Source organism: Cydia splendana, chromosome 14 (genome assembly GCF_910591565.1).
Source record: "Cydia splendana chromosome 14, ilCydSple1.2, whole genome shotgun sequence".
In the NCBI taxonomy this organism is placed as follows: Eukaryota; Metazoa; Arthropoda; class Insecta; order Lepidoptera; family Tortricidae; genus Cydia; species Cydia splendana.
The window spans coordinates 17,494,343-17,512,555 of NC_085973.1; the positions used below are offsets into that span (position 1 = coordinate 17,494,343).

Below are 18,213 nucleotides of genomic sequence, written 5' to 3' on the forward strand. Positions count from 1 at the left end.
GATTTGTCTACTGGTGTACCTCATCCACAAATTATACATAAGGACAATGCATTTCGATATTGTTTGTAAAAAAATCGGGAGTTCTCTAAAAAGGACTCAAGTCTCTACAAAAGACTCGGGTCTCCATCAAGTTGAAAAGAACTCGAGTTTAGACTCAATTATTAGAGTCTGAAAAACTGAGTCGAGTCTTAAAGACTCAAAAGACTCGAGTCGTACCCAACACTACACACATCTGTAATTGAGTTTCAGATGAGGGGTTACGGTGGCGAACGTTTTGGTTTGATTAAAATTGTAATTACTGGGCTACGCACTTTAGTTCGTGTGTTCAGAGGGCCTACCGCGAAACACGTTCGATGTGATGCCTCTCTGTCGCACTTGTAAATTCGTACGTAAGTGTGACAGGGAGGCAACACGTCGAACGTGGTTCGCGTTAGGCCCTATAATGGCAGACGGACGGACAGTAGAACGATATTGTGATTGTGATTGGGGTAAAACTGAGAAAAAAGTTTTGCTTTACTGGAGACGTGACCAAAAATCTTTCATCGAACAATGCCTATCGAAAATTGTCCGGAGATAACAGTGCCCTCACCATGAGTTTTATAGTGTTTTATTGCCATAGGTAAAACCTAATTGTTTATTCTGATTTCTTTGCTCCTAATATGCACCTTTTTGGAGTTTTTACTGAGGAATTTTAATAGGGATTGAAATTGAGTAGTTCAGGGGAATACAGCCAATCCATTTTTCTTTTATTATTATATTTAAGTACTTACTCACAATAGACATTTAGGAAAAATGTAACATAATTTTCAATTTTTTGTATTTATAAAAAGTTTAAAAATGGTTTTATAGACATTTAACAAAGCCTCTGTATAATAGGCATTCTAAAATGAGTTAAGAGAAGGAATTCCCTTTTACATTTTATTATTATAGGTAAAGTGTACCTAGAATAATAAGCTACAGGAGTTAAGTAGCGGCCTTAGCTGGGCGTTTTCAGAAATAAATATAGAAAACCTGATTCTTTCACATCTGGACGTTCTTGGGCTCATTCTACTCAGAATCGACAGCATTCTCCATCCCACCATTAAAAAAAGATGTCCCAAAATGTCCATTCCATTACGTCACGTTTTAGTATGAAAAAAAATTTCACTTGTATGTGCGTGACGTAGTGGAATGTACAATTTTCATACAAATTGTTGGGACATTTTATTTTATCATCAGTATTGAATATGCTAGTGATTCTAGGTTGAAAGAACCCAAAAACACCGGGATCTGTGAGAATCGGGTTTTCGATATTTATTTCTGAAAACGCCCAGCTATGCTCGTGAGTGTATTTTTATATTTTACCTACTTTTATAAAAATATTGAAAAAACAAAAGCTAAATAAATTCATAATAATATAATGTACACATGTATACAATGTATAAAACATGGTTAAACGAAATAGCAGCGAGCTAAATAAATTTACTAACGCGCTAAATTAAATTGTCTACGAGACTATCCACTTTTTTCTGAGAAACAAAGAAGTTATAAGATAAAACAACTACTTTTCAATGCTAAAATTATAGATCGGTTGAATCTTATGCTTTATTACCCTTCTCGTAGTAGGATATAATGTGATTTATGTAGTACCTACACATAAGATATCTATATAATATATATAGAATGACTCACGCTAGAACGGTCCGGATCCGGGCCGAGGTTTTCGACGATTGATGCTTGGTGATCACGTGATACTTTCTATAGGAAACTGGAGCGCCGGCCCGGCTCCGGCCCGGTTCAGCGTGTTCAATAATGCTAAAAATTACCCTGACTAACAAGCAAGAATGCATGAGAAACTACGGCTTGATTTAAATTACTCCTTAACGTTTATAAAATTATAAATAACGTACATAACAGATTTTATTTGTTACTACCAACTTAACTAATGCAATAAATGCAAGATAAATGGTTCATTTGTAACTAGATATGGCGTACATAAAACGTCAGATTCCATTGCATTAACATTAAAGGCCTGTGTACACCGGGTGCGTGTGCGTAGACGTTGTAATATACCGTTCCTTATGAGTGACGGCACACCGCTTGCGTGACGGCACCCTTCAATGTTAGGCGTTAAACGCAATGGAGTAAGTAAGTAATTATTGATCCAGCTTTGGCAAAGCGTTTTCAAAACCATTTTTGGTAAATTACATAGTCTAACTAAACACCATTAGCATTATAGTTCTGCCTGCCCTCCTAAGCTAAAAGGATACCTCTCAAAAACAAATGAACTTGAAAAATATGCAACTTTGAGATTAACCGCCTTATGCATAAAACTTTTGTTAAAATTTGTCTCATTCTAACAAACAGAAATGTCAAAATCACAGATAGGGACAAACGTTTATCAACAGTTTATTAGATTTGACAGACTTTTAATTTTTATTTAAAATATTGTTATTTACCTTAGCAAGGCAGCGTTATACTCATAGTCGTATATACTTTAAATGTTGAAGACAATAAACTTACGTATTATTAGTACTTAAAAATTACGTATGACTTTTACGATTTAGAAGCAATTTCGGCATCCTGACATTTTACACACGACTTTCAAATAATTGATGTATTAAAGACTAAAGGGCCCACCGTTCGCCGGACGATATCAGCCTGTCAGTTGTTCGGAACTGTCACCTTTTGCGTTTAACTGACAGGCTGATATAGTCCGGCGAACTGGTAATCAGTGGGCCCCTTAAAACACTATCTACATCTTAAGCTATGTATCTAATTTTGAGAAGTTTTACATTATATTTTGTTGTCGATGCCAAGAACTTATCAACACATTATTTATTTATTTACTTATTTATTTATTTATTACTCAAATAAGTGATTATTATGTATAGCCCGACCGTTACCATTAGCCCTAACTCGCGCCAGCGTTCCGACCGATCCCTTTTGTATTCTGTCCGTCCCCGTTTACATTTTGACCGTCCCCGTTTGTGTTCTGACCGTCCCCGTTTGTGTTTTGACCGCTGCCCGGGGTGGCGTCCTCATAGCCTTTAACTAGGTTCTCCAGTATGAACCGGATGGTCAGCTTGTATATATTCTCAATGTTGGGTGTGTAGCGGTCTCCAAGCGTGATTTTTGCTGCCTCTAGGAACGGTTGCTCCACTTTCTGAAAGGAGAAAACGTTTATTTTATTTTGAGTAACAAAATAATCCCTACTAAAATTATAAATGTAAATTCGGTCCATCTTAAACCGCTGAACAGATTTAGATGAAACTGGGCAAGGATATATTTTGAGTCCTGGGGAAGGACGTAGGGTAGTTTTCATCAAGTAAATTATCATTCTACGCAGACTAAGTCGCAAGTGCAATTTAGTATGTAAGTATACAATAAATAATCTTTAATGGAAAAAAACCGACTTCACAAAAATGTGGGGTTGCCAGAGAGCTTACGTCATCACATTAAAAATTTTTCCTTTTGCCTGTATCAAAGGTAAGGTCGGTCCTTTAAACGGATTTCTGATCATTATATTTTCTCTCAGGGCACAAAGGTAAGAAATCGAACGAGGTTAATTAGCCTTTCAGGCGGTGACCTTTAGGTAGCTTTGCTTGAAGTTTTAACAGAAAAGTAAGTCAACACTTTAGTAGAAGAAGAAGAAATACATTTATTTTAACGCCACAACAAAGTACCTACATGAAAAAGAGAAAGGCATGCAAGAATAAAAATACATTTGGACGCTAAAATAGGATCCCCCACTCAGCATAATTTTTAGTTAGTCATCATTTCTCTAGTGAGATATTTTTGATTTTAACTATCTATTGAATTTGATGAAGAAGCGCCTATTTTTGGCTCTAAAGTCATAGCCGTCCTCGAATTTCATATCAGCCTTAACTTATTTGATAGAATTTGACGGAATCTAGGGTCAAGTAAAAATTTGGGTAATGGCCAAAAATTAATAGGGATTATATGTATGGGTTTTAGCTACGACCTAGAGTAGACTCTAGATTGGGTCTGGTAGACCACTTTAACGATCTATCGTATACTACGTCATGTCTACGTCGCGTCTACTTTTAAATCTTCACTATGCACCAGTCAGAAAAACGACATCAAAGTGATTGAGTTAGTCACCTTCGTTCGTCTGTTCGTTCCAGCCACTCTGCATTTACCTACCATTGCCACCTTTCAAAAACATTGTGTTGTTCTATATTCTCCCACGAAAAAGTTAGCCTTCAGATCCATATCAATGATAAGGAATTGGAGACCATGATATGAATAGGTCAAGTTAGGGTAGGTTTCAAATATACGCTTTCAAACATTTTTTTGGACAGAGAAGCGTGTCGGTCTCTGGTGTCGGAGGCCAAGATCCCCTTCGGGTCGCTGTGCCACAGCAGTAAGTTTTTTTTATAATCAACTATACAATACCACTTTACAGAGTAATCCAATACGTGATATGTATGTGGAAGACAAATAATTAATAGTTAACAACACACTTAAAAATATTACAGTAAAACAGACTTATAACTAAATATTTGGCAGATAACATAATTGCCGGCTTGTTATCTTTGTGAATTCACTCAGAGTGCAGTTAAATATATCTACTTTGGCGGAGACTTCGTTCAATATATATTACTTTTGCCCTGAAAATGGGCGCTTTGGCAAGTAAATTAGTGCGCGCAAACAGGCGCGGCGCACGCCGTCGAGGCCCTCGAGGCACCAACAGTCCCAGTCAGAGTTGGGCAAAAATTAACTTGAATAAGAATAAGAATAAAAACAGAAATTTTATTCTTATTCAAATCGATTTGAATTAGAATTATTCTTGCACTAGTTATTTTAGAATAAAATTAAGGTGAATAAATCATGTGACTCTTATTTTAAATGCGGAATAAAAAACAGAATAATTATTCTAGAAGTGGGCCTATTCTAACTAAGGTTTTATTCAATTAAAATGTTATTTAGAATTAAGTTAATTTTTGTAGTACAATCGGTTATATTTTGTAAGTTGATTTTCACCCTTCTATTTAAAAGTCGGATTGATTTGATATTTGTTACTATTGTTTAGGTATAGTACGCATTGAAGAGTTCCGCTATACACTATCTAGTTCTATCATCCGATCAGGGTGCTTAGCCAACATACCAAACGTTGACCCTCCTTAGAGTTGCGCATAGTCTCTCTCTATCACTCTTACATATTAGTGCGATAGAGAGACAGATAGCGTTTCGTTGTCGTAGCGCAAACGTTTGGCATGTTGGCTACGCTCCCAATGTGCCTAGCCAAGATGCCAATTTTTGTTTTTATTTTAATAACCGAATCATTAGGTAAATTTAGCTGTTCTGGGGGCCTAGCCAACATGCCAATCGCTTGCGCTCCAACAACGAAGCGCTTTCTGTCTCTATCACTCTTACATATTAGTGCGATAGAGAGACAAAGATAGCGTTTCGTTGTCGTAGCGCAAACGTTTGGCGTGTTGGCTACGCTCCCAATGTGCCTAGCCAAGATGCCAATTTTTGTTTTTAATTTAATAACCAAATCATTAGGACAATTTAGCTGTTTTTAGCGCTTTCTTTCTCTATCACTCTTACATATTAGTGCGATAGAGAGACAAAGATAGCGTTTCGTTGTCGTAGCGCGAACGTTTGACATGTTGGCTACGCTCCCAATGTGCCTAGCCAATATGCCAATTTTTGTTTTTAATTTAATAACCAAATCATTAGGACAATTTAGCTGTTTTTAGCGCTTTCTGTCTCTATCACTCTTACATATTAGTGCGATAGAGAGACAGAGATACCGTTTCGTTCTCGTAGCGCAAACGATTGGCATATTGGCTACGCACCCAAGGTGCCTAGCAATTGCAGCTGTCAATTTTTGTTTTTAATTTGATAACCAAATCTTTGGGTACAATTTAGCTGTTCAGGGGGCCTAGCCAATATGCCAATCGCTTGCGCTTCAACAACGAAGCACTTTCTGTCTCTATCACTCTTACATATTAGGGGCTGTCCATAAATTACGTCATCGATTTTTGACGATTTTCGACCCCCCCCCCTAAAATCATCCAAAAATCATGCTTCGAATGTTTCCTCATACGTCATGCTACCATCATCCGATGTCCAGACCCCACCCCCCCTAATTTGAAATGACGTAATTTATGAATAGCCCCTTAGTGCGATAGAGAGACAAAGATAGCGTTTCGTTGTCGTAGCGCAAACGTTTGGCATGTTGGATATTACGCTCCCAATGTGCCTAGCCGAGATGACAATTTTTGTTTTTAATTTAATAACCAAATCTTTGGTTACAATTTAGCTGTTCTGGGGGCCTACCCATTATGCCAATCGTTTGCGCTCCGACAACGAAGCGCTCTCTCTGTCTCTCTATCGCACTAATAAATAAGCGCTTTGTTGTTGGAGCGCAAGCGATTGGCATGATGGCTAGGCCCCCAGAACAGCTAAATTTACCTAATGATTTGGTTATTAAAATAAAAACAAAAATTGGCATCTTGGCTAGGCACATTGGGAGCGTAGCCAACATGCCAAACGTTCGCGCTACGACAATGAAACGCTATCATTGTCTCTCTATCGCACTAATATGTAAGAGTGATAGAGAAATAAAGCGCTTCGTTGTTGGAGCCCAAGCGATTGGCATGTTGGCTAGGCCCCCAGAACAGCTAAATTTACCTAATGATTTGGTTATAAAAATAAAAACAAAAATTGGCGTCTTGGCTAGGCACATTGGGAGCGTAGCCAACACGCCAAACGTTTGCGCTACGACAACGAAACGCTATTTCTGTCTCTCTATCGCACTAATATGAAAGAGTGATAGAGACAGAAAGCGCTTCGTTGTTGGAGCGCAAGCGATTGGCATGTTGGCTAGGCCCCCAGAGCAGCTAAATTTACCTAATGATTCGGTTATTAAAATAAAAACAAAAATTGGCATCTTGGCTAGGCACATTGGGAGCGTAGCCAACATGCCAAACGTTCGCGCTACGACAACGAAACGCTATCTTTGTCTCTCTATCGCACTAATATGTAAGAGTGATAGAGAAAGAAAGCGCTTCGTTGTTGGAGCCCAAGCGATTGGCATGTTGGCTAGGCCCCCAGAACGGCTAAATTTACCTAATGATTCGGTTATTAAAATAAAAACAAAAATTGGCATCTTGGCTAGGCACATTGGGAGCGTAGCCAACATGCCAAACGTTTGCGCTACGACAACGAAACGCTATCTTTGTCTCTCTATCGCACTAATATGTAAGAGTGATAGAGACAGAAAGCGCTTCGTTGTTGGAGCGCAAGCGATTGGCATATTGGCTAGGCCTCCAGAACAACTAAATTTACCTAATGATTTGGTTATTAAAATAAAAACAAAAATTGACATCTTGGCTAGGCACCTTGGGTTCGTAGCCAATATGCCAATCGTTTGCGCTACGTCAACGGAACGCTACCTCCGTCTCTCTATCGCACTAATATGTAGGAGTGATAGAGACAAAGCGCTTAGACCAGCTAAATAGAACCTAATGATTTGGTTAGTAAATTAAAAATAATACGGTTACTGAAACTATGCGTTATGCGACAGTCAATTTGTAAGATTTTATTCCATAAAATAGGTATAAATTAGACAAGAGACTAACTACTATTACATCTACCTAACTATACGTAATTAGTACCTATACGGTACCCGGACTACATTTTTATTCGTGGAATATTATTTCGATTAAAAATCATGATTATATTTATTTGATTAAGAATAAGTTATTCTCATTCAATTTTTTCTCATACGAATTATTCCCGACCAAAATTATTTGAATATTTTTGACGGGAATAAAATCGAGATGATTTTATTCCTACGAATTCTTATTCAAATAATGATTTTATTCTTGAATGCCCAACACTGGTCCCAGTGACCCCAGTACTTCCGGGTTGTGAATTAATAAATAAAAAAAAAAAAAAAAAAAAAGCCTTTAATTCCACACAATACGAACAATACTTAAAAAATAATAATATTATAGCTAACATATCTAATTATTGATATTATAATAAAAAAAAAAAAAACTTAATTACTATCTATCTAGATAGGGTTGTGAATTATCCCCCTTAAAACTTTAAAAACCGTTAAGTAAGTTGTAGCCGAGATAAATTGAGAGCAACTTACATAAATCCAGCAGCACCTTCACGTACCACGTGGTGGTCTATGTATGATGATTGGGAAATCCTCTGCTTTATCGACAGCTGCATATATCCATAAGGGGCACTGGGTCACTAATTAGTCTCTGGTTGATTTTCACTTAAATCGCAGCGACGGGAACCGATATATGAATTATTTTAATCGGAGCGCGGATCGAACGCGGCCATTTAGTTTTAACGGCAGGCGAAGAGTTTTTTTTATCCTCGCTAGGTGGCGCGGTTGTGTCGCGCCGGAAGGGCTTTTGAGATAAATGCAGTTGCCAGTTCAAATATCTAGCTACTACACGAAAATATATTCTTTCCTAATTGTGTTGCTTTGTATGTAAGAAAAATACCTATTTACATATGCATAGAAAGTAATTAATACTAATCTGTTCCTCTACGGAACATGCCGCTCACCTTAAAAACACGTAGTGTCTTTTAAAAGAACATGCGAAAGTTCAACAAGATAAAGAAACTTATACCTAACTTAAATGCTAACATTAAAAGTCGTAACGATTGTAGAAATTATTCTAAGGGTAAGGGACAGACCTTAACTACGGGTCGTTTGAACAATGTGTTCCCACTTTTTAAAGTTACGACGCGACTAACTTGATCAGTGCCCGGATGGACAGCATGAACGCGCGCGAGTTTCCACTGTAACGGCGGCAAGTGGTCATCGCATACCACAACAACAGTGCCTTCACGGATGACGGGACCGCGATCTTGAAGCCACTTTGTACTCTGCTGCAGTTGATGGAGATATTCACGACTCCATCTACGCCAGAAATGCTGGACAGCTTGTTGTACCCAGCGCCAGCGCGTAAGACGACTAGGGTTTTCGTCGATCAAAGAAACGTCCGGTAGGGCCGTTAAGGGCTCGCCGATTAAGAAATGAGCCGGCGTAAGAGGTAACGGATCGGAAGAGTCTGAACTTAACACGCAGAGAGGACGACTGTTAAGTACCGCTTCGATTTGACAGGTCAGCGTGTGCATAGAATCATATGTTTGCGTCTGTGTACCTATTACGCGATATAAATGGGTTTTGAAACTCTTAACAGCCGCTTCGAATAGTCCACCGAAATGGCTAGCATACGGTGGCTGAAAATGCCAAGTTAATCCTTGTTTTAAAGTTTGTTGGTTGAGAGCGCTCATGACCGAATCGTTACGTAAGAACGCGTATAATTCTTTAAGGTAATTATTACAACCAACAAAGTTACGTCCGCAATCGGTATATATATCTGTACAATATCCTCGGCGGGACGTGAAACGTCGCAACGCAGCTAAAAAACCTTCTGTGGAAAGTTCGGAAACTAATTCAAGATGTACAGCCTTAACGCTCATACATACGAAAACCGCAACATAACATTTTATTATTTTTGCATTACGAACTTTATTAGCGCGAACGTAAAATGGCCCGCAAAAATTGCACGAAGTTTTACTAAATACGCGTGCGGGGCGCAAGCGGACCGAGGGAAGCATGCCCATGCGAGGTTGCACGCGGGTAGGGCGTGCGCGGAAACATGGAATACAACGATGCACGCGTAGACGCACAATATCGCGACCTGAAATAATCCAATATCGCTGTAAGAGCAAGTTTTGCACGCACTGCGGACCGGCATGCAATTCGTGTATATGAGTATCGTCAATAATAAGATTTGTAAGAGGATGTCTTTTAGGTAAAATTAATTGATGTTTTGATTCATAAGGTAAAAATGATTTATGAATACGTCCGCCGACGCGTAATAATCCCTCACTATCTAGAATAGGCGCGAGACGCCGCAAACGTACGGAAGGGGATTTATTTGACGAGATATTTTTTATGTCGTCTTCGAACACTTGTTGTTAATCAATATACACGTAATCAATGAACACGTAATCAATATAAGTCGCTTTAATGCAAAGTGGTACTCTGGTACGGTGATGTACTCAGGGAGCGTTTGTTTATGTTTTCTACATTTGTGGTAAAAACTAAATATCAATGCCGTGACGCGAACTAATTTACCTAGCGACGAAAATCGCGTAATAAGAGTATCATCGTCCGGGAAAGTAGGCAATGTGGAAACACATGCGCAATTAATATTTGTTGATTCAATTTTATTACGTTTTTCTTCCGTTGTGTTTACTACCGGTTTTTGTATAGGCCAGGAGTCGTGACTTTGTTGGAGCCATGTAGGACCATGGAACCACAAGTCATTTTGTACGAGCGCGGCGGGCAGCAGACCGCGCGACGCCGGGTCAGCGCTGTTGTCAGCTGACGGGACGTGACGCCAGCAGCTCGCCGGGACACGGGACAAAATCTCACTGGTGCGGTTAGAGACAAACGTTTTCCATTCGTGCGGGGGTGACTTAAGCCACGCGAGCGCAACGGAACTATCTGACCACGCGTACACTTGATTGGGGCGAATGCGATCACCGTAAATGCGCATTACTCTTTCTATCAATTTTGACAGGATCACGCATCCCATTAATTCCATTTTCGGAATAGTAAGGCAAATCCGAAGTGGAGCTACGCGAGTTCGAGCTATGACTAAATAAGTTTGAACCTTACCGGTATTGTCCGTAAGACGTATATAAACACAGGCGGCATACGCAATTTGACTTGCGTCTGCAAATCCGTGAATTTCGATTGAATCGAAGTCGTCAGTATTAAAAATATGACGAGGAAATGAAATTTGAGATAAGAGCGGGAGCTCGCTAACAAAACTCGTCCATGAGTTAACTATATCGATAGGGGCTTCGGAGTCCCAAGGAACCTTTGCTAACCATAGCAATTGAATTAAATGTTTGGCAAACAATGTCACCGGAGATAATAACCCGAGTGGGTCGTAAATTTTTGCAATTTCCGAGAGAATAGCCCGCTTCGTACAGGCCCGAGAAGTACTTTGTACTTTGAAACTAAATGAGTCTGACCCCGGATTCCATTGAAGTCCAAGGACTTTGACCCCTTTGTCATTTTCCATTTCGGCAAAATGAACATTTTCGCGCCGCTCACCATGAGAATCTGGGGATCGCGTAACAGCGAGAATAGCTGGCGAGTTACTTTGCCATTTACGTAATTAGAACCCGGCCGTGGCACAAATACCTATCAGCTCCTGCTGCAGAGCGAGAGCCTCGGCTGTGGTATCTGCACCGGTTACCACATCGTCAACAAAGACGTCATTGAGTAAGACTGGGGAGGCGCGCGGGAAACGCTCACCTTCGTCGTGAGCTAGCTGTTTAATTGTGCGCAAGGCGAGATAAGGGGAACTACTTATACCGAAGGTAACGGTACGAAGCCTATAATCGCGCAGAGGCTCTTCGGGCGATTGGCGCCAAAGGATGCGCTGAAAATCCCTATCACTTTCACGCACAAGAATATTGCGATACATCTGTTTGATGTCGGAACAAAATGCAATGTTATGCACTCTGAATTTTAGAAGAACGTCAACAATGTCTAAGTGTAACTTAGGACCTGTTAACAAAGTGTCATTTAACGCGTGTCCACTTGTCGTGCGACACCCAGCGTCGTAAACTACGCGTGTGCGTGTAGTTTCGGAAATTTTTGACACACAATGGTGGGGTATGTAATAACTCGCGCCAGCGGGGGGGTTATCGTCCGCGAGCTCCATGTGGTTGAGATCCACGTACTCCTGGAGGCAAACGTGATAATCCGCCTTCAACTGGGGGTTACGTTCTAGACGGTATTCTAATTTATGGAATCGTGCTAGGGCAATTTGCCGAGACTCGCCGAGCGGCGGTGCATCGGGCTTGAATGGCAGAGCGACCACGTATCGCCCTGTTTCATCACGCGTATGCGTCTTTTGAAAAAAGGATTCGCATAGCTTTTCTTCGGGAGTGTAACTCCGCAACTCTGGTACTGACTCCAGCTCCCAAAACTTCTGAAGATTGTCGTTGTCAAACGACGTAAAGCAAGTATGGCGTGGAGTCGAAACATTGGAAGTAAAGTTCACTTTACCTCCTAGCAAATAACCAAACACACTATTAATTGCGGTGGGCGTGCCAGGTTTACCTCTGACAATGCCATCGCGAACAATATCCATGAAAATGTCCTCGCCGAGTATCATGTCGACCGGCTGAGGTTTGTGAAATTCAGGGTCGGCTAAAGCGAGTCCCTGCAAATGAGGCCAATCAGCGAGAGGTGCTAGTGGTACACTAGGCATTTGACGGGTTAACTTCGCCAGAATAGACGCCTCTAACGGAATGATTAGATTTTGTTTGCCCTTAGGCGAAATTGAGCACACGAAGGTACCCCTAGGTTCCAGCGGCAAGTCGCCGACACCGACCAGCGGCTCGCTAACATGTTGTCGCGGTAAATTGAGTCGTTGCATACACGATTCTGTAATCAGAGCTGCTTGTGAACCCCCATCCAACATACAGCGAATCGTAGCAACTTTGTTGCCTTCGTAATAAAGGTCAACCAACGCTGTTGATAATAAAACCGTGCTAGGTTGTTTCCCTAAACTACCTAAACTCTGTTCATTCACGCCGTGAACTGCTGACGGGCTGCTAGGGCCGGGCTGCTCCGTAAGAGCGAGCGAGACGGCAACTGATTCCGTAGCTTCATTGATAATCGGCTGCGGAATGTTTGATTCTAAATGAATTAAAGTATGATGTCGTTTATTACACTTACGACATTTAAAACTTGATTTACAATTCCTTAAGTCGTGCCCGGGGCATAAACAATTGTAACATACATTATTTGTTTTAACAAATGCAAATCTATCTTTCACCGATAGGTCTAAAAATTCTAAACATTTATTGAGGGAATGCATTCCTTTACACTTCAAGCAAGCTCGAACCTTATTTGTATCGACATAAGGTCGACTTTGAGCTGACGCCGTACTTGTTGCAAAAACACGCTTGGGTGTTATTTGATTTGAATTTATATTTGTATTATTTTTACTACTTAAGGAATTGTTTCGAGTGGACTGTGTATGGGAAACTGAAATCATCTGTTCCGCTGAAAGTTCGCGTTCGAGGAAAGTAATTAGGCCCTGAACTTTAGGTATTTCGCCCGGGTTGGTTAAGGAACGTTCATATTCTTTTCGCGTATTCACGGGAATCTTACGTAATAATAAATTTAACAGAACGAAATCCCATTCCTTAACCGGAAAATCCATGACTTCGAGCGCCTTTATATTTTCGTGATAAACATTAAGTAAATTTCTCATGGCAACAGCTGATCGCGCGGAATAAATATCTATATCGAACAACTTATCTAGATGTTGTGATGCAATAATGCGTTTATTGTCATAACGGGATTTTAGAATATCGAGCGCAATTGCATAATTACTTTCCGTTATGGGAATTGACTTAATTAAATTATGTGGCTCGTTTTTGACAGAAAGGAGCAAATACCTAAACTTCTCCGCATCCGTGTAGGCATTGTTATTGTGTACCAGCGATTGAAATAAATCGAAAAAGGCAGGCCAACCAGTCGGTTCGCCGTGAAATTCGGGAAGCGATAATTTTGGTAAATTTCGACGATCGTTGCTAAGCGTTTCGTTGGGGGTAAGCGCGCGGCTCGCGCGACGCCTTTCTACGTCTACCTCCTTTAGGTTATTTAAATGTGTAACTATCGCGTAATACAAGTCATTAAAATCGTTACGAATCTTAATATTGGCTTCTTTGTTGAAGCTTTGCAATTTAATTAACGCTTTTTCGATTTTAGTTTGAATCTTAGTAAACTTTCGCTGATGCACTGTTAAATCTGTCGTTCTTGAACGAAATTGATCTGTATTTGTCGCTGCGAACTGTAACGTTCTCTTTAATTCGTCGAGAATTAGATCTCGTTCGAATATGTCTTGTGTAATACACGATGTGTCGGCTTCAGTATTGCCGTCTGTAGGGTTAGGAACCATTTTGCGAGACAAAGATGGCGACAATGACAATACTCAATTGAACTACAAACGTGTCTAAACGAAAAAACTGGGTACGAAATACCGCAAAAATCGCAAATACAAGAGCAACACAACCAGAAAAAGAAAAATCCGGATCGAACGGATCAAAAAACTATGTAGCCGAGATAAATTGAGAGCAACTTACATAAATCCAGCAGCACCTTCACGTACCACGTGGTGGTCTATGTATGATGATTGGGAAATCCTCTGCTTTATCGACAGCTGCATATATCCATAAGGGGCACTGGGTCACTAATTAGTCTCTGGTCTTCTGGTATTTATTTATATATTTTATTTTTGATTGTACATACCTATATTTTTAATGTTTCTGACACTTAGAGACCTTTACATCTCTAAGTCAACTTAGGCTAGGAATTATGTGAAGCTATACTGTCTTTTTATGTAACATACGAGCACAAAATGCCGTGTCTTACAGCTACATGTTTATACTATTTTAATATTATTATAGGCCGGTAGCTTGAACATGTCATGCTCGCTTAAAAGTCTTTGCTTACGGTGGCGTCGTTGATCGGGTCGCCACTTTCCCGAATGAAGGTTGAGGGAGGCGATGGCTGAGATACGCGTCATACTCGTGAACGGGTGCTGTTTGTGGAGACTGGTCTGTTTAAGCTAACACAAGCTATTATACTTAGTAACTTTATTTTTATTAATTAATTACAGTGAGACGCCTCATTCTGCTCTCGTATGTTTCTTTTCTCTTAATGAATGTATTAATTATACAGGATATTGACTCTTGGAGACCCTATACATCTCTAAGGATAACTTGATAAACTATATAATCTTATAGTTCTGACACCTAGAGACATTTACACCTCTAAATATTATAGATTTTTTTTTGTGTTTTGTATCTGTATTTTTTATGTAATTCGACATTAAGAGACCATATACATCTCTTAGTAATTGTAATACGTTAGATTGAATTGTTAGTTTTATTTTATAAAATTGTTGATGTTATTATTTTTCCTTGTATGTAAATTCAATGATGACGTGTAAAAGTGCCCTTGTGGCCTATTTGCTGAATAAATGTTGATGTTTGATGTTTGATGTTTGTTTGATGTTGATTTTCACTTAAATCGCAGCGACGGGAACCGATATATGAATTATTTTAATCGGAGCGCGGATCGAACGCGGCCATTTAGTTTTAACGGCAGGCGAAGAGTTTTTTTTATCCTCGCTAGGTGGCGCGGTTGTGTCGCGCCGGAAGGGCTTTTGAGATAAATGCAGTTGCCAGTTCAAATATCTAGCTACTACACGAAAATATATTCTTTCCTAATTGTGTTGCTTTGTATGTAAGAAAAATACCTATTTACATATGCATAGAAAGTAATTAATACTAATCTGTTCCTCTACGGAACATAAGTAAACATTTTTTGTCATTAATCTTCACATAAACGTGCCCTAGGTAATTTCACTAGAATTTTATTAAAAATGCTTCCAATTATTACGGAATTGACATTTGATTGCGTCTCCATAATCGCCTTGTTATAAAATCAATTTTTACTTGGACTGACCCGAGTACCGCGCACATTGTTGACTGATGTTTTGTGAACCATATTACTGACACATAAGGTTCATCGATGGTCAATCAAGGAGTGCTGTTACCCAAGGGAACAAAAAGGCCGAACTTAATTAGCTCCGCACTGACTGGGTTTTTCATTCGTTAAAGGGAAATTCGAGTAACGGCAAGCGGAAGGGTCAGAGATAGAACATCGTTAATATTTATGTATTCATAGATGTTATTACTGCTACTCTGTGTCCGGAAGTTATATGATTCATGCTCGCTGGGCTTAAAGATGAGCGCTAGGAGGTTCGACCGGGTCCTTAGCCGCCCGGCCCAAATCCCTAACGGATGCCTTGGCCTCCAAAGCCAAGCAAGCAAGGTCCCGCAGCCTCGACTGTAACTGGCACAAAGTCGTACAATAATCGTATCCAGAAATTGCTGGCTTCGAACCTGGTCAGCAGTATTCTGCAGTGGCTGTGGCTGTGGTCAGCAGTGTTCGATAAATGGCTTCAATGATGATATTTACCAGGGATGTAACGGATGTGGTTTTATCGGAACCGAAAACGGAAACAGATGTTTTCAATTTAGTTTAACGGAACCGAAAACGGAAACGGAACCGAAAACGGAAACGGAACCGAAAACGGAACCGGAACCAGAATCGGAGCCTGTCTTTTTAACGATGTAGTCGTTTTCCCCTTTCTAGAATAAACCTTCAGACAAAGTTTACACTTAGCCGTGTCCCCACTAACTTCATCAGAATAGTTCCAAATCGAACTTTTTTTTTACACACTAACATTCACCACACACACTACACACAGTCAGTAGTCAGTACACAACAGAACACATACGATTTTAATTATAATAACACGAATAAAACAAAGTATACAAACAAACAACAAATTAGTGTAGCACGTGGCAAGCGGGGCGATGAGCGAATGACTGGTATGAACCTGTTTGTTTTTGATGTACGCCACCGCCGCCGCGCGAAGCATTGACATCCGTTATAACTTCCGTTTCAAACATAACGGAACCGGAACAGAAACGGATGTGTAAAACCAAACGGAAGTTCCGCCTTAACGGAAACGGAACCGGAGCTCCGTAACATCCCTGATATTTACCCAAAAATTGCTGGCTTCGAACCCATCTATCTGATGATGCGTGGCCCCCACATGCTGCACATACACCAGGAAGCCATCGACGTCTCGTAAACTCTTGATGCCTTCGTCCAGGGTGTGCATGACCTTCGTAGCGTGTTCAGCTAGCTCCGTGGATCTGAACTGGTGTTCTGCTGTGTGCAGCTCGCTGAATTTTGTGAAGAGGGCTAGGAGGTCTTTGTTTTCTTCGAAGAGTCTGGAATAAACAAGAAGAAGATTAAATTAGCTTACTAGGCTCGGCTAGTCGGTAGTGACCCTGCCTACGAAGCTGGAGGTTCCGGGTTTGAATCCCGGTAAGGGCACTAAACTCAAACCATAGTCAACATTTTAAGCCGATTTTGAATTAATATGAAGTTTTTTTTATAAATAACCGTTTCTTTTTCAAGTATTGATTATTAAATAAATGTACGATGCTGACGAGCAAACTATCGAAGGTTGTATTTCCCTTGCATAACTCCTGGATAATGAACCTGAGCTGTCGCGGCAGGCCGCGCCGCACCATTAGCCCTGACGAGGGTATAATCACTATAATCGTACGTATACCGCTATGCTGATATGGAAATCGGTACTTTTTACTAGTAGACGATTTGGCAAATATAGAACTTGTACCGCTGTGATAAGGTTTGAGGAGCAAGGAGAGCGTTAGTGGGGTTTCGAAGGATTATTTACAGAAAACATGACGGCTTTTCAGAATACAGGTAGAATGTAATTTATTAACCGACTTCAAAATTAAAAAAAGGAGGTTATTCTCAATTTGGTTCTGTTTTTTGTCAGGGTCGAGTTCTGATTCCACGGATGGATTCCACGAGGAATGGAGACAACTCAAATTTTTAGAGCATACCTACTTCGTGCTATTTGGTAAGATTTAACTGCTCATGAAGACTAGAATGGAACTCCTTCGCCATGAGTATTTTAGGTCTTGGGGCTATTGTAATTATTATGAGATGCACTATGGTAAATAGTTTTAATGGCATTTTAAATTCTATTCTGAAGTCAGATTTTTCCTATTAAAGAGTATTCGTTTTGATATTGATACATGCGTCTATCCTATTGGAATCAGTAAATGATAAAATAGAATAGAATTATGTGAAAAAATTACTGGTGAACTCATACAAAATGGTTGTGTTAAAATAAAACTGTAGTATCAAATATAGTACAAGGAAAATTTTAGCAGGCTCCAACTTCTAGCACCCGTCAACATTTTAAAAGTTCAAGTTTATCAGTTACCCTCTTTTCCCATTAAACCGATATTATCTTTGATTAACTCCAACCGGATCTTATCAAACAATCATTTCTACTCGTAATTTCAACTCTAATACTTTGAGTTAGAGTTGCCTTTCATAATAAAGGATTGTCAAGATAGGAGTTTGTTTAATGTCGTCGTTATCCATTTCGAATCGGGCCAATGAACTGAACTGGCACGTAAATAATGAATCGCAGGCAATTCAATTTGCACCGAAACGGCCTGGCAGGTAGGGTAACCAGGTACCTACTAATATAAAATAAA

The 18,213-nt window shown here is 39.9% G+C and overlaps 1 protein-coding gene across 1 annotated transcript in view; it reads right to left on the reverse strand.

The window, feature by feature from the left end:
• Positions 1 to 2,893: 2,893 nt before the first annotated feature.
• Positions 2,894 to 18,213, reverse strand: part of LOC134796770 (neuroglobin-like) — a 42,017-nt gene continuing 26,697 nt past the window's right edge. Inside the window, exons 2-3 of the mRNA XM_063768987.1 lie at positions 16,671 to 16,902; positions 2,894 to 3,145 (exon numbers count right to left, since the gene is read on the reverse strand). Coding sequence (XP_063625057.1) covers positions 2,894 to 3,145; positions 16,671 to 16,902 — 484 coding nt within the window. The remainder of the gene's footprint in view (positions 3,146 to 16,670; positions 16,903 to 18,213) is intronic.